The sequence below is a fragment of the Gadus chalcogrammus genome, chromosome 13 (genome assembly GCF_026213295.1).
Source record: "Gadus chalcogrammus isolate NIFS_2021 chromosome 13, NIFS_Gcha_1.0, whole genome shotgun sequence".
Classification (NCBI taxonomy): domain Eukaryota; kingdom Metazoa; phylum Chordata; class Actinopteri; order Gadiformes; family Gadidae; genus Gadus; species Gadus chalcogrammus.
In genome coordinates, this window is record NC_079424.1 from 21342848 (window position 1) to 21363287 (window position 20440).

The 20440-nt window shown below is 48.5% G+C and overlaps 2 protein-coding genes across 2 annotated transcripts in view; one reads left to right on the forward strand and one right to left on the reverse strand.

Moving 5' to 3' along the window:
• The first annotated feature begins 11235 nt into the window (after positions 1–11235).
• On the forward strand, positions 11236–18494 carry si:dkey-156n14.3 (uncharacterized). Its single transcript, XM_056606212.1, has 10 exons — positions 11236–13205; positions 13417–13569; positions 13930–14008; positions 14128–14258; positions 14529–14699; positions 14967–16123; positions 16214–16298; positions 16477–16649; positions 16736–16837; positions 16982–18494. Exons 1-10 carry the CDS (start codon positions 11288–11290, stop codon positions 17066–17068), a joined length of 4056 nt encoding a protein of 1351 aa, XP_056462187.1. The 5' UTR covers positions 11236–11287; the 3' UTR covers positions 17069–18494.
• cfap100 (cilia and flagella associated protein 100) overlaps positions 17842–20440 on the reverse strand; it is a 23597-nt gene continuing 20998 nt past the window's right edge. Inside the window, exons 2-6 of the mRNA XM_056605300.1 lie at positions 20169–20323; positions 19689–19824; positions 19288–19490; positions 18683–18776; positions 17842–18549 (exon numbers count right to left, since the gene is read on the reverse strand). Of these exons, the coding sequence (XP_056461275.1) occupies positions 18439–18549; positions 18683–18776; positions 19288–19490; positions 19689–19824; positions 20169–20323 (699 nt within the window). The 3' untranslated portion in view covers positions 17842–18438. The remainder of the gene's footprint in view (positions 18550–18682; positions 18777–19287; positions 19491–19688; positions 19825–20168; positions 20324–20440) is intronic.

Below are 20440 nucleotides of genomic sequence, written 5' to 3' on the forward strand. Positions count from 1 at the left end.
AGAGGAGACGTGGCCTCCCGTGGCTACGGGAGGGATGGAGAGAAATACATTAGATCAGATACATCGGGCAGCAGGAAGACAGACGCACAGCTGGACCGGTAAGACGGGCAGACAGACAGGTAGACAGAGACGTAATTATCAAAAAGGCAGACAGACAGTTAAGACAGGTAGACGGACAAGTAATACTGAAGAGATAGACAGGTAGACAAACGGACAGACAGTTTAGACAGGTAGACAGACAGACAAACGGTTAAGGCAGGTTAGGCAGGTAGTCAGACAGACCGACAGTTAGGACAGGTCAGACATGTAGCCGGACGGACGGGTAGAAAGACACAGATATTAGACATGCAGAAAGATAAGACCAATAGACAGGCAGCTATGACATGTAGAGGGACAGACAGGTTGATAGACAGACAGGTAGAGAGAGAATAAGGCCTGCTGGGTTGCCGTTTAGCCCCTCTGCCCCAGGCAGCTGAGAGAACCAGTCCCACTTTAGACAGACAGCAGGCTGTGAGTACCTGACACACACACACACACACACACACACTCACACACACACACACACACACACACACACACACACACACACACACACACACACACACACACACACACACACACACACACACACACACACACACACACACACACACACACACACACACACACACACACACACACACACACACACACACACACACACGTGCGTGAGGTACACCTACACGTGCAGGCACTCTCAACTCCATGTTTTTCTGCCAGGCCTAAGAGACATTAGATGGAGGTGAACCATCATTCCGGTGCTTCATTCCTTCAGATTTTCTCCCCAATGGTTCTCCTCAAGCATTTAACTTTATTCATCTGGAAAGAAATGTTACTTTGGAGAATTAAGTGGACATAAAAAACAACGTGGGTGGGACTTGAGAAGGTGTTTCAACATTTTGTTGTGTATAGAAGATCATCCAAAGATGTTCCTAATACACTGAGTAGGAAAATCACTGTTCATACAGAGTCAATACCCCTCCTATATCAAGAGAGGAATAAGATCACTGCTCATACAGAGTCAATACCCCTCCTATATGAAGAGAGGAGGAAGATCACTGCTCATACAGAGTCAATACCCCTCCTATATGAAGAGAGGAGGAAGATCACTGCTCATACAGAGTCAATGCCTCCTATATGAAGACACACACCAGCTGCTGTTCCTCGCTAAGTGGCTGTGTTTGTGTGTTTGTGTATGCACTTGCATGCTTTTGTGTATGTTTGTATTTATCATTGTGTGTGTGTGTTTCTGCGCGGTTGTGTGTGTATGGTTGTGTGTGCGGTTGTGTGTGTTTGTCTGTGTGAACGCAGGTGTGCTGCCGACATGACGGACGGCTCCCAGTACTTCGTGCTGCTGATGATCACGGACGGCGTGATCTCGGACATGGACCAGACCAAGGAAGCGGTGGTCAATGTGAGCTACGAGACGTGCTGCACATTCATTCACTAAGGGGACGTGCACATAAGCTTCACAAATTTAACACAGATAGTTTCAGTACTCTCATGTAATATTAATATATAAAGTGTAAGTACTATAAAACACTGCGTGTGCGTGTGCGTGTGCGTGTGCGTGTTTGTGTGTGTGTGTGTGCGCGTTTGCGTGTGTGTGTATTTTCCCCCCATAGGCAGCCGGTCTACCAATGTCCATCATCATCGTGGGAGTGGGCCCTGCAGAATTTGACGGTCAGTGGCTTCATGTTTATGGATGTGATTTGAGAATGTACTGCGGCTCATCAGTCAGCCATCTGCTGTGGACAGGCAACGAGTGATGGTGATGTAATAATCATGCAGATACAGACACTTGCATGTATGCATAAACATACAGACACACACACACTCACTCACTCACTCACTCACTCACTCACTCACTCACTCACTCACTCACTCACTCACTCACTCACTCACTCACTCACTCACTCACTCACTCACTCACTCACTCACTCACTCACTCACTCACTCACTCACTCACTCACTCACTCACTCACTCACGCTACATGCCCACTGCACCGTCAGTCAACGGACGTGGGAAGGCGTGGCTGACTGATGGGGGAGTAGTCTTTGCAGAGGCATCCGTCAGCCAATCAAATCGCTTCGCCGGGTTCTTCCCGCTTAGTCCTGCTTGTTGCGAGGCAAGATTACTCGATTTCCCGCTTTCCAGTATCGTCAAAGCCCGAGTCGCGTCACAGTAATTAAATTTGCATAAGTGATCTGATTGGATGACGGATCCGTCGCTGCCGAAAAAGTTTAACATTTTTCAACTTCTTGACGGAGCCGAAGGCTCCAACGGAACGGACGGATCCACAATGCATTGCGCGTCCGTCCCCATTCAAAGTCAATGGTGTCTTACATGTCATGATTGAGTGACTACGGCACATGAGACTCCCCTTTAAACCAACCTGTGGGGATTAATAGACAGACAGTGATCTATGTGGAAAACACGCCGTGATGGCCAGCCAAATACAATTGACAATTACCCTTGTTTTACGAGATGTAATGGTAACTTCCCTTGTTTTGCATTGCACATTTTAAGCATCTCTATGGCTTTATTAAAAACAATGTCTCATAAGAAACCTGTCTATAAAGAAGTTCATATATAAAGGTGAGTCCAAACTGGAATGATTTAGAAATTGTTTTGACTGTTCTGACATATAAGAAAGGCAAAATTAGAGGCCTCATTTTGTTTCCCCATCAGTGCTCTTTGAAAGGCTGGAACAGCTCAGCAGGGGGACGGTTGATTGGCACTGGGTATAATAATAGTATGTTACGGTGAACTTTGCAATTACATTCCTCAGAGTGTCTCTAGGGAGCTGAGAAACAGGTAATGGCGCCCTTGTTGGGTGTGCATAAATGCCACAGCCGTTACCATTAATCTGCTCGAATTATTCAAACACTGTCAGAATATTTTTTGTAGTCTACAAGATTAATTTGAAAGAAAAACGCAACACATATCAGGGAACCTGTTTACTGTCAATTTCTTCTACTTTTATAAGAAAAGGCTTCTGTTTGAAAATATATCATGATTTTCTCTTAATATTGTGCTAATGATAAAAAGGTTGTTTATTTGCCCAATTTTAATGTTTGAGGACAGAGTAGACATTCTTTAGAGTCCATCTTCTGGACAGATATTAACACCGGAATAGATTGCTTTGTATGTTACAAGTGTGTGATCAGAGCAGATAAGTTACCTAACAGCCATACCTTATGAAGCTAGGTTCAGCCCAGAATAGAGCTTCCAATTCACTGTGATGGTTTGCTAACATAGGAATCATCGTTTCCAGGCACTTAACCATGGAGTTGTGATGGCCAAACACTGAGGAGGACCCTGTGCTAACGACAGAGTGCTGTCTCCTTCACTCCACAGGGTTTCTACAGACCTTAATTTTCCAAATGATTAGAATAAACCCCACAAGCATGGGGAGGGGAGAACCAAGAGCTGATCCAGGCCAAACACAAGCTCTCAGTGGGACCCATTATGCTCTACATAGCCAGGGGGAACGTCTGTGTGTGTGATTGTGTGTGTGTGTGTGTGTGTGTGTGTGTGTGTGTGTGTGTGTGTGTGTGTGTGTGTGTGTGTGTGTGTGTGTGTGTGTGTGTGTGTGTGTGTGTGTGTGTGTGTGTGTGTGTGTGTGTGTGTGTGTGTGTGTGTGTTATTGTGTGTGTGTGTTATTGTGTATGTGTGACAGAGAAATATTATTTGGGAACAATACCATATATGACAGTAAGGAGGGGAAGAGGACAAATTGAAGAGATGGAGAAAGCAGGAATGAGAAGCAGACAACAGCAGTGAGAAGCAGAAAATCACAATGAGAAGCAGTACTGTTCATTCCCTGAGATGGGCTGCACTCATGACTTGGTTAAGCTCTGAAGGGATTTGGATTATATATGAGGTTGAAAATGAATAGAAAAAAGTTAGAAACTTTTCAGTTGGGGTATGAGATGGTCAACTTCAGGACATAAGGCGTAAAGTTGTTATAAGTTATACAATTTGTAGATTCATCAACTAACTTGTTGTTTGTGATGGTGTTGTGAAACATGGCCTGCAAGTCAAAAGTCTCCCGCCTTTTCCCAGGATGTGGAAGTCCTCCACATAGACACAGCTAGATGGTTCCTCTGTAGACTGACCCACAGCTAGATGGTTCCTCTGTAGACTGACCCACAGCTAGATGTTTCCTCTATAGACTGACCCACAGCTAGATGGTTCCTCTGTAGACTGACCCACAGCTAGATGGTTCCTCTGTAGACTGACCCACAGCTAGATGGTTCCTCTGTAGACTGACCCACAGCTAGATGGTACCTCTATAGACTGACCCACAGCTAGATGGTTCCTCTGTAGACTGACCCACAGCTAGATGGTACCTCTATAGACTGACCCACAGCTGGATGGTACCTCTGTAGACTGACCCACAGCTAGATGGTACCTATAGACTGACCCACAGCTGGATGGTACCTCTGTAGACTGACCCACAGTTTGATGGTTCTCAAGAAACAGGATGAGAGAAAAAGAGACAATTTTGAGGGAGAGGATGCTCAGGATGTTTCATCATTAAATTGAATGTACTTTCATAGAATCGTTGATATCCATGTAGGACACATGTTTTATTTGAAAGACGCTTTGAAAGGTAATGTGATATGATCCTCTCTAAATGGCAGTGAGAACCCGACAGCATGATTTAGAGGCGAGAATGCACTTTGTTGTTGACACGATACACAGCATTTAAAAGAAACGTTGCAATGTCTTGTTGCTGTCCGTATCTCCATTTATTTCTCTTTAGCTCATTGCTGCATCTCTCTACCATCTAGTCTCTGTCTGTCTCTGTCCCTCTGTCTCTCTCGCTCTGTGCCTGTATGTCTCACTCTCTCTCTCTCTCTCTCTCCCTTTTCCCAGGCATGAATTAACCACCATCTGTCAGATCTCTGTGTGATGCGATGCAGTAAAGCCCACCCCCCCACACTCACACACACACACACACACACACACACACACACACACACACACACACACACACACACACACACACACACACACACACACACACACACACACACACACACACACACACACACACACACACACACTCTCAAAGATACATCTCACTCCATTGAACCTCAATTACATTGGCATCAGCCTTGTGAGCAGGAGGCTCCGGCTCCCTCTCTCCAGACCTTACCTAAACCTCCCCATAGTTCGGTCTGCTAATCACTCAGAAAGTCCATGTGAGACACAGTTAACAAGAAATAATGATGACGATAGTTGACGAGCATGTCCGTGGGCATAGACAGCTGTGGGGATCAGGACCTGAAACCATCATGGTCCAGGGTCATGAGCTGGTACTTTGGAATGGCTGAGATGTCTCAGAAGACAGGTGTGAACAGGTCCAGGGGGCAGCAGAAAGACCGGGACCCGCTGAGCCACACGGCGGGTGTGATTAGTTCCAAGGGTTTCCCTGGTTACCCTCCAAGGTCGACTTCAGTGGACACTCGTGACTTCATAGCTAGAACATGTTTGTACCTTATCGTTACATGGATCAGTCTACTATTTGAGGCATATTGAAGTGATCAGGTTGACCTCCATTATTTGAAAGCCTATAGCGTTTCCCAGTTAAAATACTGTCCAGGCAGGCGGGTAGCGACTCAGACCAGCGCGTGCCTTGAGTAGGCTGCTGCTACTCAAATACATTAAAGGTACCAATTTGCATATGGAGAGGGCAAGTGAAATCAGTTTCTAATTGGTCTCTGGCGATGCATAAGGAAAGGAGACAAGTATAATAAAATGCCGGTGGTGGCTGCAGTATTTCTCATTCTCAAGGTAAAGTATAAAACATGTCTGTTCAAATACCGAATGAGGAGTCAGGACACGTTCTTAGCAAGAATCAAGATGAGACCACACAATAGAAATAGTTCATAATGTGTACTTTCGTAGACAATAGGCTGTTTGTCTCTAAAATCTCTCAAACTTGTCAAATATCATCCATCATTCTGCTCGCAGCCATGGAGGAGCTGGACGGGGACGAGGTTAGAGTGTCCTCCAGGGGGCGCTCTGCTGAGAGAGACATCGTCCAGGTAACGCCTTCATGTACTCCTCTTCTTCTATGGTTCTGTCCAGGTAGTCTTCATGTACTCCTCTTCTTCTATGGTTCTGTCCAGGTAGTCTTCATGTACTGCTCTTCTTCTATGGTTCTGTCCAGGTAGTCTTCATGTACTGCTGTTCTTCTATGGTTCTGTCCAGGTAGTCTACATGTATTCCTCTTCTTCTATGGTTCTTGGCCTTAGAGCCATGTGGCCATCACCACCAGCAACAATGATTCAATATGTTTACTTTGTGGTATTTGTGGTGATCTATGTATCGTACAATGTTAGTGTAAAATGTATCCTAAGTACGCGCACACAGTGGAAAACCAATTCTCTGAGTCCTGGTCGTAATTGTGCTCAGCCTTGAGATCAATGTGCACACATTTAATGGTGGATGCATGTTGCCCTGTTAGAGCCGGTTTAGTTCAATGGCCGTCATTGTGGTAGATTTGAAACAGATCCACTGACAGATCAGATCAGAATCCGCTGTTAACTGAACGCTTTGGTTTCCCTCCCGTCTCAGTTTGTGCCGTTCCGGGACTACATCGACCGCTCCGGTAACCAGGTGCTGAGCATGGCGCGGCTGGCTAAAGACGTGCTGGCAGAGATCCCCGACCAGCTGCTCTCCTTCATGAGGAGCCGGGCCATCGAACCACGGCCTGCCGTTCCAGCCAGCGGCTCCCAGTCCCACAGCACAGCCACCACCACCTCCACCAGCATCAGCAGCATCGCTAAAGGAAGAAACACACACGCCTGAAATACACCTGTGGATGATCGTGTGTGTGTGTGATTGTGTGTGTGTGTGTGTGTGTGTGTGTGTGTGTGTGTGTGTGTGTGTGTGTGTGTGTGTGTGTGTGTGTGCATGCTTGTGTGTGGGTGTGTGTGCGCATGAGATAGTGTCTGTGTGCGTTTGTGCTTGTGTGGGTGTGTGTGCCTGAGATAGTGTCTGTGTGCGTCTTTGTGAGTGTGAGTGTGTGTTTGTGTGTATGTGTGGGTCTGTGTGTGTGCGCATGAGATACTGTGTGTCTGTGTGTGTGTTTGAGTGTTTGTGCATGCGTTAATACATGTGTGTGTGTGAGTGCGTCAGTATGTGTGTGTCTGAACTTCCGTCTTTAGGGGTTAAGAATATTTGCCTGGGTGGAGAATTAAGTCCCTGAAGAGTGGAGGTAAACATGGAGAATCAAACACGGTCTGGTGGGCAATTTCTTCTATTGAGCTCTTTCTAGAACACTTGGTCGGGCCGGAGCTCCCTTGGACTTTGGACTGAACAGCCAGGATCCCTTTGGCACGACCATTGCTAAAGGGCCACTGTGGTGCCAAACGTTTGTTCGCAAACATGAATTAGTAAAATACTTTTAAGGAAGATGGATGAAAACTGGCGTTTTCCCCCGTTGCAATGGTCAGCATGATTGACAGGCTGATCAGAAGACAGAACCAGGGTAGGGGCGACAGCTGACCCTACTAAACAATGACCTCAAGTGGTGCATGAAGCAGAGTGGGTTGTCTTTCTCCACCGGTCAAAAGCAAAGAGTTCCCACGCTGTCGGCCCCTCTCTGGTGTGTTGGTGGTGGTGAGCTTCATGTTTGTACATTCTGTTGAGGTAGCAGGGATGCGATTTGTCTAAAACATATTGGGAGACTTCATAGGGCGGGGTGATTCGATTTTTCCTCAGGGACCGATTTGAAGACATCCACACATTGCTCATAGGAAAAGGACCTAAATGTGAAAATGCGGAACGAAAACGTTGCCCTAGATCTGCCAGTCTACGCTGTAAATGAACGTGTTCACTTGGTCTTTCATGTAATTGGGCTCTTTTTCAACTCTCAAACTGCCACTGTACAGAATCCTCACAAAGACTGGCTCTATATATAACAAGTTATTTTTCAAAAAATGTCCTTTCCAGTTTTCTCCAAACTGTTTATGTATGCACCATTTTGGTATTTGTTTTAACTTCTTTGTGAAGCCGCTCATGGCGGTGTGTTTCTCTCCAAGTCGCTAGCTAAAGATAGTTTAGTCTGAGCCGGTTTAGAATCTGAATGGCTGGTCAATGCACAACTCAGCGACCAGACACACTTAGCACAGCATGTAGCAGAGGAAGTGTGGTCAAGCTCCCTGTCCCACAGAGAACCAGGTAGATGTTATTGTGTTGGTCAATCTGTTCGGATGAAGGTGCAAACAAAGTCCCCCCACATTGTTTTGCATAGTTTTCCCCACTTGCCCCAGATATTTTGACATAGTGATTTGAGTTTAGTTGTTAACTCTGAACAGTCATGTGACGCAACCATAGATACTAGTTGATACGTTCATGAGGCATGACTGCATTTATGTTGCATTTGTGCGCCTTTGATTTCTCCAGAGCTGATGTAAACGGCCGTATCCTGAACATGGGTTTGTTGTTTTGTCTTATTTTTTACTCAACTGCTTCTACTTGTTTTCTTTCCCTCTCTCCTCTTGGATTTCCAATGACACAGGCCTGTGGAAAGACAGAAATCTACAAATGACTGCAGAGTTAGTATTAACAATATTTACAGAGTAAAACAAAGGGGTGGAGAGAACCCCATCATTTATGCATTAAAGCGGCAGTGTGTAGACTTCATTTACTTTGCAGAAATTAAATACAATATAATAAAGTATGTTTTAAGTATAATAATAATCAAGGCCCTAATAATCCAAATGTTCAAAGTGTATAATAATCCAAATTGTTTTGTTTGCGTTACCTAGAAATGAGCCCTTTGTACCTACATGGGGGTACAGTAACCCAGAGCGGACAAACAGCTCCAGAGACCGTTTTAAATTGTAATCGCTATCTTACTTGTTAGCGATGACCTAAAGTTTTAGAGACTAAATAACTCAATACAATTTATAAATGGATCACTGTCACTAGAGATCATTTTGGAACTATCTACTGGCACCTTACCGGGCAGGCCACCATAGTACCTCCGACTGGTTTAAAGGGAGGGGGTCTGAGATGCCAATAGATCCTACACACTGCCCCTTTAACGCTCACATTGAAACTGCCAACTTGCGTTAAGGTGAAGATTATTTTTTTTTATTGTTCTTGGAAGGTAGGGTCAGTGTGTATGGTATCAGAAAGGACTTGGACATGTGGCCTTATTTCCGTCATAAACCCAAAAGTGTGTGCACGAAGGTATTCTATTTTTATATGACCACTCAATGCAAGGATATTCTTGTAATGTTGCATGCTTAGCTGCTGGCCCTGCTGCTGGAGGGTTTGTTTATAAAGACATATATCTAATCCTACTAGAAAACACTTTGACATTCCTAAATGTTCTTGCTCTGTGAGGGTCTGCGTCTTTCTTTCTAATGAGGCAGTCTTCTAAAAGTTCTTTAGTTACATCTGAATGACAGCAGACTACATTATTATCTCCCACCGGTAGGAGCTGTAGAGATGGTAGCTTCTCAAGTCTTTAATCCTGTGTTTCCACAGATTTTCCCACCATGGCCCATGCATGAATACGTTGTGTGGTCAGAACGTCGTCCTCAGCCACACCACATGTTAAGATCTCTTTGGATGAAGCATGTTGTGCTTTGTATACATCTGGTATATAAGGTAAAAACCGTCAAGACCAATAATATAATGCTGCGGATCACTTTTCCATCCTAGTGCGGTATATGTGAAAACTTTCAAGTAGAAATGTGCAATTGTAAATACATTTCACTGGACAATAAGTATTTTGTGAATAGTCTTCCTAGTTTTTTCCCCAATGGTAACTCCTAACATGTGTTATTTTAGTCTCCATTAGCGACAGCTATGGATGGATTTGTATGTACTACAACAATTGCTTAGGAATCAAATAAATATGTGAAAAGTGTGAACAGAGGTTACTGTGTTGTTAATCACTGAATTGTCTTTAAACTCAATAAATCACAATCCATTGGATATGTTTGACACTACACATAAAATCAAATAATGAATACAAATGGAAATGTTAGTCTATGTGCATTTCATAATACACACTTTTGTGTGTGTGTGTGTGTGTGTGTGTGTGTGTGTGTGTGTGTGTGTGTGTGTGTGTGTGTGTGTGTGTGTGTGTGTGTGTGTGTGTGTGTGTGTGTGTGCGCGCGCGCGCGCGTTTCGGTAGTGGGGTCAACGGGACTTTTTTTTGCCTTTTTATTTTTGGATTTAAATACAATACTCCCATCCTGTGGCAACGTACAGAACTGCAACAATATTATCCTGCTGAAAACTGGAGTCTTTATATCTTGCCTTTGTATGCTCTGACATCAGAGCATTTACAGGGAATTATTTCATTGTCTATTCATTAATTAATTCCTTGTCAACTTATACAAAATGGCGAAGTTTCGCCCCTGCCGCTAGAGTCTATGGTAGAGCCCATGGGACCTATGAGATCGAAAAATATGAATGGGTTTCAATGGAGAGAAAGTAATTATCTTCTGGTCCCAGTCTTTATATACCCCGGATTACACATATTCTGTTTGTGGATTTAAATGATATTTTTTTATTTCAAGAGTTTGACCGTTTATTGTGCAATTGTTCAGTAAAAGGCTGTAGAGAAAGATCAATGAGAAAGACTACACGTCTCGTATGTGACGTCATGCTCCCTGCGACTGGCGTGGACAAGACCGACAATCTCCCCATCGGCATGACTGAAACTCTCAACATCCCCCGACTTATAATGGTTTCCTCTCTTTCGATGCTGTTATCCTCCCCTTGGAAAAAGCGGCAAAGTGGAGCAGAGAGATCGTCATGTCTGTACCTGAGTGGTGGTGGTGACGTATATTTCGCCTCGAAAGCAGCAAGGGGCTGTAGTTCGCAAAGCGTCCTCACACAAAACCTAACATTATCAAACTTCTTCGAACATTTTTTTTGTTTTCTTTGCATAAAAAATTATAATTTAAATCCAAAAACAACATATGTGTAATCCAGGGCATATAAAGACTGGGACCAGAAAATAATTACTTTCTCTCCATTGAAACCCATACATATTTTTCGATCTCATAGGTCCCATGGGCTCTACCGGAAGGGGCGCGACTTCGCCACTATACCCAAAATCTACGTAAATCCACTATACAGAAGTCCAGTCCGTGTTTTCATTAGACTAAATGAGGTCGGAAGGGGCTGTCGGTAAAGTACGGAGTGGACTTCCGGGTCCGCGCAGGGCGGGCCTTCGTGTGCCGCTGCTACAGGGATACCAAGATGGAAATACAGGGGCTTTCTGGTGCCCCGAACATCCACTCTCAACATGGCGCCCCACGCACCTCGTCTCTGTCGCAGCTTATATCGAACACACACACCATTTTACGCTCTTTGTCGAAGGAAAACGGGTCTGATGGACTTGCGGACCCGGACCAGTCCCACCAGGACAGCCCCAGCAGCAGGCCGGGGACTCCTCCGCTTCGCCCACTGGCGGAACATGGCAGCGTGGCCCGCTTTTCGGTCGGAAAACAGCGACCGAACGGCGAGGATCCTCCTCAGAGCGACGCTACGGTCACCGATACCGTACTGAACGTGAAAGAGACGGACTTACTGTCGCAAAAACACGTAAGAAGCGTCTGGAAACACGACGTGGAAGGCGGGGATGTAGCGATACAAATGGCGTTTCCCTTTTTTGAAGGGGAAGAGGAGCAACGGCCCCGGGGGGGAGAGGAGCATCGGCTCCGGGGGGGAGAGATGCCCTCCCAGCTGCTCCAGTCTGCGGGTTCACGGCAGCAGCGTGCAGGCGTCTCCGCCCTGCAGCGGACTGCCCCTGGGAGCCTCGACGCGTCTCTCCCTCACCGAGCCACTGAGGAGCCCCGTGTTGTGTTCAGTTTGGTTCAGGAAGAGGGACGACTCGGGAGGCATGAGTTATTTCCAACGGACGAAGCGATCAACGGTAAAGAGTGTTCAACAATGAATCCATATCATTCTACGGATGTGGAGACGACTAATGTTCTATACCCAAACGATCATTTCCATTATGTCCACGGTAAGGCCTGTATGAAAGCCGAGTGTGTTGATAGCCTATTCAATGCTCTAACTGCAGATGGCAAAGCCACCGCTTTCCGGCAGTCCGACCAGGTGGGCCCGGAGAGGGAGGAGGTCAAGGTGGGGCCTGAGAGGATAGATGGAAAGCTGCTGGGGCCGTTGATTTCAGAAAACCTGGTGGTTATGAACACCAGTGAGAACATGGACACTTCAGACTTTATTTCCGACCCATCAGGTCTTGAGGAGAATAACAGTGCAGACACTGCATCCACAAGCTGCCCTGCAAACGAAACCTTCTCGGGAACTATCATGATCAATAACCAAAGCATCATAGTGACGATTGAAAACGGAATACTAACACTGGCCGCTCCCCCAGAGGGTTATGTCCACACAGATGATGACATGGTCAGTTTGAAGGAACATTTAGGCATGAAGGACCACGAGGACATCGTTCTCCTCAACTATGACAGCGGCACGAAATCCATAGGCAAGATCAGCACGCTGGCTGTGGCTTCCTCCAGTCAACACGAGCCCCGGGCAGGTCTGCCTGGTGCTGACTCAGAGTTGGCCCTGGTGGATGACTGTCCGTTGACCGAGTCCTCCTTGGACTCCTGTCCAATTATAAAACAGGAAGTAGGCACGTTATGTGCCATAACAGAGAGTGATCTTGTCACCCCCTGCTCGAAAAACGCAAGTACCCTAGACTGTGACAGTAATCATGAGCTTCAGTCCGTGCACTTCATCAGGTCTAAGAAGGAAACCACCATATCTTTTGGCTGTACCCAACCCGGCTGCCCCAGCATCTTTGACACCCGGCAGAAACTAAAGATCCACCTTCTGAACCACGCAGAGGACCCTCGGCCATACCGCTGCACGGTGGAGGGGTGCGGCTGGGCCTTCACCACCTCCTACAAACTGAAGCGCCACCTCCAGTCCCACGACAAGCAGCGGCCCCACACCTGCCAGTTCGAGGGCTGTGGGCGACGCTTCACCACTGTGTACAACCTGAAGGCGCACCTCAAGGTGCACGCCCAGCAGAACGCCTTCGCCTGCCAGGTGTGCAGTGAGTGCTTCCGCAGCGCCACGCGCCTCACCAACCACCAGAGGGCCCACTTTGAGCCCCAGAGGCCCCACAAGTGTGACTTCCCAGGTAACGCCTGCAGCAAGGCCTTCGAAACACCATGTCTCTCTACCTATTTTAATATTCTCAACGATGATCACAATCATGTCTCCTCCGTAGCTGGTGTCAGTGTAGATTACTTCACCTCGCGTCCTCTCCTCGCGGACCTTTCTCTCAGGAGTTTGGTGCCATGCATTCCCATTTTGTTTGTGTGTTGGATTGTTTCACCCTTCCTCTCCAGGGTGCGAGAAGACCTTCATCACCTTCAGTGCCCTCTTCTCCCACAACCGCACCCACTTCCGGGAAGCGGGCCACTTCACCTGTTCCTACCCGGGCTGCGGCAAGCTGTACGACAAGGCCTGCCGGCTCAAGATCCACCTGAGGAGTCACACCGGTACGCCCCCCCATCACAATCTCTGAATGTGTTGTGTCCTACAGGAGAAAGGCTGCTTGTGTCTGACTCTGAATGTGTTGTGTCCTCCAGGAGAAAGGCTGCTTGTGTCTGACTCTGAATGTGTTGTGTCCTCCAGGAGAAAGGCTGCTTGTGTCTGAATGTGTTGTGTCCTCCAGGAGAAAGGCTGCTTGTGTCTGACTTTGAATGTGTTGTGTCCTCCAGGAGAGAGGCTGCTTGTGTCTGACTCTGTATGTGTTGTGTCCTCCAGGAGAGAGGCTGCTTGTGTCTGACTCTGAATGTGTTGTGTCCTCCAGGAGAGAGGCTGCTTGTGTCTGACTCTGAATGTGTTGTGTCCTTCAGGAGAGAGGCCGTTTGTCTGCGACTCTGAGGGCTGCGGCTGGTCGTTCACCAGCATGTCAAAGCTGCTGCGACACAAACGGTAAAGAAACAAACAATGTACTGGTTAAAGTGTCATTTTTTTTAAGGCCTGATATCCGGGCCACGATAACTCGCGCTAACATGTTATCCCACACCATGCCACTCCTCTCTCTTCCCCAGGAAGCACGACGACGACCGACGCTTCACCTGTCAAGAGGAGGGCTGTGGGAAGTCCTTCACTAGGGCGGAGCACCTCAAGGGCCACAGCATCACCCACCTGGGCACCAAGCCCTTCCAGTGCCATGCCGAAGGTAGGCACATCAACGGCACCCTGCTGACGCACTCCATCGATATTGTCATTGCTAACATTTTGAGCGAGCATTCCTGTAAAGTCATATTTTCAAAAGAAAATTGGGATCCTTAGTGCTTTTTAGTGAATGCCTCTCTTCATATTCAATGTGTATAGCATGGTGTGTGTGTACAGCTGCTGACGGGTGTGTCTCTGTACACTCAGTGGGTTTAGCCTGCTATCTCTAGCTGTTGTTGGTTTATTTGCTGAGAGACCGCCGCTGTCTTGGCAGGCTGCAATGCCAAGTTCTCGGCGCGCAGCAGCCTCTACATCCACTCCAAGAAGCACAAGCAGGACCCCGGCGCGCTCCGGAGCCGCTGCCCCGTGGCCGACTGCTCCAAGCACTTCTCCTCGCGGAGCAGCCTGAAGAGCCACATGGTCAAACATCACCACCTCACGGCGGGTCAGTACGCATCCACACACAGGGCTCCGCAATGTTATCTTCTGTAGTTAGGGCCTTGATCCAGTCACAACCACAGCCACGTCTTTATGTAATGCCTGACGGAGGCTTCATCAACTGTAGTACTGATGCCCTCTCACTGATGGTGAACTGCATTTTCACACATCTCCAGGATACGTTAAACTCTTGGTGTTTCATGGGATCGGTAAGTCCAAACCAATGTCATTCTGCCTTGCCATGACTCACTGAGCCGTATCTTGTGCAATGCAGATGTCCTCAGCCAGATGGAGGCCACGCCCACCCTCACACCCAGCAGCGAACTGGTCAGCTCTACACCCACGACGGTTGCAGGGCCCTGTGTCCCCGGGAGCGACCCTCTGAGCAACCTGGACCTCAGCTCCCTGTTCTCCAGCGTTCCCAGGGTTCCCTCACCTCCTGCCGGCCTGGGTGTGGGCGTTGCCTCTGTAGGTGGGGGCGTGGCGGTCGCCTTCTCCACAGCAGACTTCTCCCTGGTGAGCTCGGGGATCCTCACCATTGACCCTTCGTCGGTGACTTCCGCACTCGGCCCCCACCACCACCAGGCTGACCCCACCCACCACCACCAGGCTGACCCCACCCACCACCATCAGGCTGACCCCAACCACCACCACCACCAGGCTGACCCCACCCACCACCACCAGGCTGACCTCAACCACCACCCCCAGACAAGCCCCAGCAATCATCACCACCAGACAGACCCTAGCCACCATCACCAAGAAAGCCCCATTCAACACCACCAGGCAGGCCCAAATCAACACCACCAGATAGTCCCCAACAACCTCCACCAGACAGCCTCCAACCATCACCATCAGACAGCCCCAAACCACCAACACCACCAGGCAGGCCCTACCCATCACCAGGCCGGGCCCGACCACCTCCACCAGACGGGCCCTAGCCACCCCCTGGCAGGTGGCCCCATCAAGACAGTCGATCCCCTCATCCTGGCCGACATGGCCTCCCATCACAGCCAGGGGCTGGAGGGGACGGTGGGCCACGTGCTGCCTCCGCAGGGCACTCTCAACCTGGACGACGTGCAGTCGGTCACGCCGGCGGCCCTGGGTGCTCTCAGCATGCAGACCGCCGATACCGCGATGGCGGCCGAACACGGGCTCTCACCCCCCCTGGCCGCCTCCAGTGTGCTCAGTGGGGGGCCGCCCCCCGCCTCCTTGCCACCGGCCCCAGTACCCGACCTGCTGGCACAGTCGCCCTCTAAGGTGGCGCTAGGTCAGGGCCCGGCGGGCCCTCTGCTGGACTGCGTCGAGGGCCGGGGTCCCCAGGAGGGAGGCGGGAAGGGGCTGGGGCAGTTTGTGTTCCCCGGCCCTAGCAGCGGCTTCAGCCCACTGAAGGACCCGGAGACCAGCCCCGCCGTGTCTCCCAGCAGCTTCCTGGTGAGCATCTGCACCGCGTGACACCACGCCACCTCTCACTGTGTGATATAAAGGTTCGCTAACCGTGTGTTCCTGTTGGGGGGGTGCTAGGAGAGTGGAGGCTCAGCCAGGACGGACTACAGGGCCATCCAACTAGCCAAGAAGAAGAAGCAGAAAGGACCACCTGCTTCTTCCTGTAAGACCTTAACCTGACTGAAGAAGGGGGGGGGGGGGGTATTTAGATTAGCTGTTGTGTCGGTAACCAAGGGACGAGTGTAAAGACGTGTAAAGATTCAGGATAATGCCCCCCTCATTGAACTTTTCATCCGTTTGACCACAGCCACTGATGGTTTCCTCCCCTGTGTTTGCTTCAGCTTCAGGGTTGAGCCAGAGAAAAAACAAGGTTGGGAAAGCTGGCAGTGCCTCGACGTCGTTGGTTCCTTCTAGTGGTCGTTATGGCGACGGTGCCCACACCGCAGCCAGTGGAGGGCTAACACTCAGAGACCCTGTCACTGGGGCCCAGTATGTTCAGATACAACTACTGCAGGTAAGACGTCAACGACAACCCTCCTGGCTGCTGAATGCCTGGAGAGACTTTGACTGACAGACGTTTGTTTCTGCGGTGTTCTCTAGGATGACCCGCCTAGTGACGGGCACCTGGCCTTCCAGCTGAGCTCCCAGCCGTCAAGCTCCCACTCCCAGCTCACCGTCGACCTGCCTGTCAACATATTACAGGTAACAAGCCACTGTACGAGTTTGGAGTCAAACTCCCAGAGAGCTGCAGTTTGAGTGTGTATTGTGGGCATATATTATGAGGTTAGAGATTGTGTTCTGGAAGCCCTGTGCAAGCTGATTGTGGTTCTGTTGGCAATATTCCAGGAATCATCAGTGATGCCAGAGGACGACAACGGTTCGGACACCTCCCAGTTCACCGGAAGCACCATCAATCTGCAGGATCTGGAGTAGACCACATTGGAGCCCCGTCAAGTTTCCAGAGACACACCCATCCTGTTTTGATCTTCTGAGCTGCTAATGGTTACTATGGGACCACAGACGGCTTTGATCCTGTCGTCATGCACCTTGAAATGATTAGACTTGTAATCATTGCTCTACTCTACTACCAGTCCAGAAACCCAGTTTATACACAATCAAGACTAATGGCAGTCTATTTAAATGAGACCTGTTTCGCCTTGTTGCTGAATCTTTGTTCTAATTCAACGTTGCTCACGGCTAAAGAGGCCCCATGCACTCTCATAACTCTGCTCCAGGCTCAAGGTGCACGTCGTGGATGCTCATAACTCTGCCCCAGGTTCAAGGTGCCCCGTGCGGACGCTCAGAACTCAGTGCTCTAGGTGCCTTAAGGAGCTCTCAGATGAGTGGCATCACACACCCTGATTGTCCTGCGGTCAGGGCGGGGCCCTGCTGCCGGTGTGCAGGGGCCTCACTTTGAACTCATGATTTAATTTTTTACCAATCCATAGATAGCCCACAAACACATGCTTTGAGCTGGGGCTGATAGTGTTTTCTGGGGTCTTGCTGGAGGACACGTCTCCAGTGAGGTCCCCTTACCGTGAACTACTTCCCCACCGCTTTTCTTTCTCCATGTCTTTACATGTTGAAAATGTTCTGCTTCACTTGAAGTTCCTGTTGTCTCCTTATTTGTTATTTATTAACTGGTTTACAGAATGGCAGTGGCCAAATGCAAGAGATGTAATAAAAATCTAAGCACAATCACTACAGTCTGTAGACCCTACTTTCAGAACTTTGCCGATCTCAAAATTTATTTTTCATTAGTAACGATTCTTGCAAATGACATGCGAAAGCAAAATGTATTGTTATTCCAGACCATGTTTAACCCGACAAGAATTGGCATCAAGGATTAAGATGCAGGCAAGGTCAACTCAAAACAAATATTCTCAATGCATTTCTAAAACTGGATGGCTAGGATATTTCTAATAAGTGACTCAAACATTAGATGTAAGATCTTAGCTGCAGTACCTTTTTTTTTTTAAGGGGTTATATTAGGCCCAAAAGTGTTAGTGTTGTTTAGCCATTTCAAGCCGTTCAAAATCTGAAGCAAATTATGCTCATCTATCCATCATACATCTAGGTGGACACTCCCACTCATCACTAAAACACAAAACGGCTTGTTAAGGCGAATCAATCTCGTACCGTATGGCATTCTATAACCACTTTTAACAAGGGATTTGCCAGACCTTCAGCTTGACTTGCTTGACATTGTAAAAGGGAAAAGCCAGATTCTTTAATACACACATGCATCTAATCATTTTATTAGTGTAGGATGTACCTAAGGCTACTACTAAGGCTATGCTTCTTCAGGTGAAGAAGTAGGCGTGCAGCTCGTCCTGTTCCGAACTGTTGTTCACGTTGTTGAACTTGATCTTTGCTGTAACAGGCTTGGATCTGGGCATCAGCCGTCTGTTATTCTGTAATGGGAAAACAAATGCACATTACACCATGCAAACATCTATGCCCTGACTATTGGCAATCTGTCAGATGTAGAAGATGTGTGGTATACGAGTGATTCTTTGTATTCTAATATTGTGCTTGAAGACGGACTGTTTTCCTGCTGTTGGCCTGAGTCCTCTCCATGGCCTTCTTCAGTCGGTCCTCCTGGTGCTCCTTCTGCTGCTCGAGCTTCTGCACGCGTTGCCTGCAGAGCGGGAGAATGGGGCGCTGACATGTGTTGGTGTTTCAGGAGTTTACTTCAAACATTATTTCATGTGCCCGTACTGTATTCATCTACGCTCCTGAAACTTAATGTAGTTGCTTCTGTCGGAAACTAAAACAGTTTACTGACACTTGTACAAAGTGACTTCAGTGAGTTCAGATGCATGGGATTAAGGTACAGGACGTGCACACAGTACGTCCTGTACCTTACGTACCGGCCGCAAAGCCTTCGGAGGTTGTTGGCGCAGCGTGACAAAGTGTATGTCGGGAAGAGGTTGTGTGGACCAATGTTTCAAACAGGACTTTCACACATATGGGAGACACAAGCTTCTTACATGTGCATAGGAGGTCTACAGACAGACTGCGAACATTGAGGATCAGAACCAAGAACCTTTCAGTTGGGAGAAAACACACTAACCAGTAGAGACTAAACAGTACAAGGTATATCGTAAACCCCATCTTCCTCCCGACCCTGTACTCTCAAGGCCACCCACCTCATCCTCCTCTCCCGGTCCTTCATCTTCTCCACCTGGTCCAAGGTGTCGCGGGGTATGTTCTCCATGTTCTCAAGGAGCTGCAGCAGGTGGCTCTCGATGACTGCCAGCATCTGGATGGTGGTGAGGTTGGCCTGTATGTCGCCCACACAGCAGCGGTACACCTCCTCCACCTTGCGGCCGAGGGCCTCCAGCATCAGGTCCTGTGATGCAGAGCCGTAGAGGTGAGGACAACAATGGATCATATACACCCAAACCGTTTTGGTTTACATGACACTGGGCTAGGGTCAAAGTTGTGTCGCCTATCGGATGGGGCGGGGCTTAATTGGCTTTTGTTTTGGTAGAATTAAAAGGAAATCCATTTTCGTCTGTGAAAAGATAATGAATAACTTCCTGCATACCTCTTCCACTGATTTACATTTCCCAAAGTTGTAGAGGCGGGCCTTCAGCTCCAGCTCTGCGGCTTGCTCCTTCTCTGCGGTGATGGTCTGGGATATGATGTCTATCTGGGCTCTCAGCTGCTCCGTGTCCCTCTCCCTGAACACGGAGAAGCCCAGTGTACCACACACGTGTTACCATCACAACCTCTCAATGCAACCTGCAGTACAACAGGCAGTATGTTCCCCTTACTGACGCACTAGTGCCTGGCTGGGCTCGATGGTGGGAGGTGACGTTAGATCAATACGGATCATCGTTGTCGTGGATCATAAGTCATAAGTTACACATGGACAAAGACAGGTAGACCTACAGTCTACAACTCTATCCAATGTGTGAGGGTATTTCATGGCGATGTGAACCGAGCAGGCCTGACTAGTACCACTAGGTCCACTCCCAAACGCTCCGGGCAGTGGGCTTCAGGAGCTGCAGGGGGGGGGTCTTACGTCTTCTTCTTGCTCGTGGCCGTGGTGCGCTGGAGGTCCTCCAGGTCCTCCTCGGTCTCTCTGGAGTTCTGGATCAGCGTGAGGTTCTGCTCCTCCAGCTCCGTCAGCAGGTCCAGGAGCTGCTCCGGCTCTGTGAAGTACAGCTCTGGCTCCTCCTACAGGGGGATTGGGGGCAGAGTCACTCCCCTCTAGTAGGTTTGTAGAGCAGCCCTTGGTCCCCATACCCGGTTCAGCCTCAAAGGGCTTCAGAGCCCCATGGAGGACAAGCCCCA

Coding starts and splice junctions, on each gene's coding strand:
- si:dkey-156n14.3 (XM_056606212.1), top strand. CDS start 11,288: ATGGAAATACAGGGGCTTTCTGGTGCCCCGAACATCCACTCTCAACAT. Junction 13,570..13,929: donor CCACCTGAGGAGTCACACCG/GTACGCCCCCCC, acceptor TGTGTCCTTCAG/GAGAGAGGCCGTTTGTCTGC. Junction 16,124..16,213: donor TGTCTCCCAGCAGCTTCCTG/GTGAGCATCTGC, acceptor GGGGGGTGCTAG/GAGAGTGGAGGCTCAGCCAG.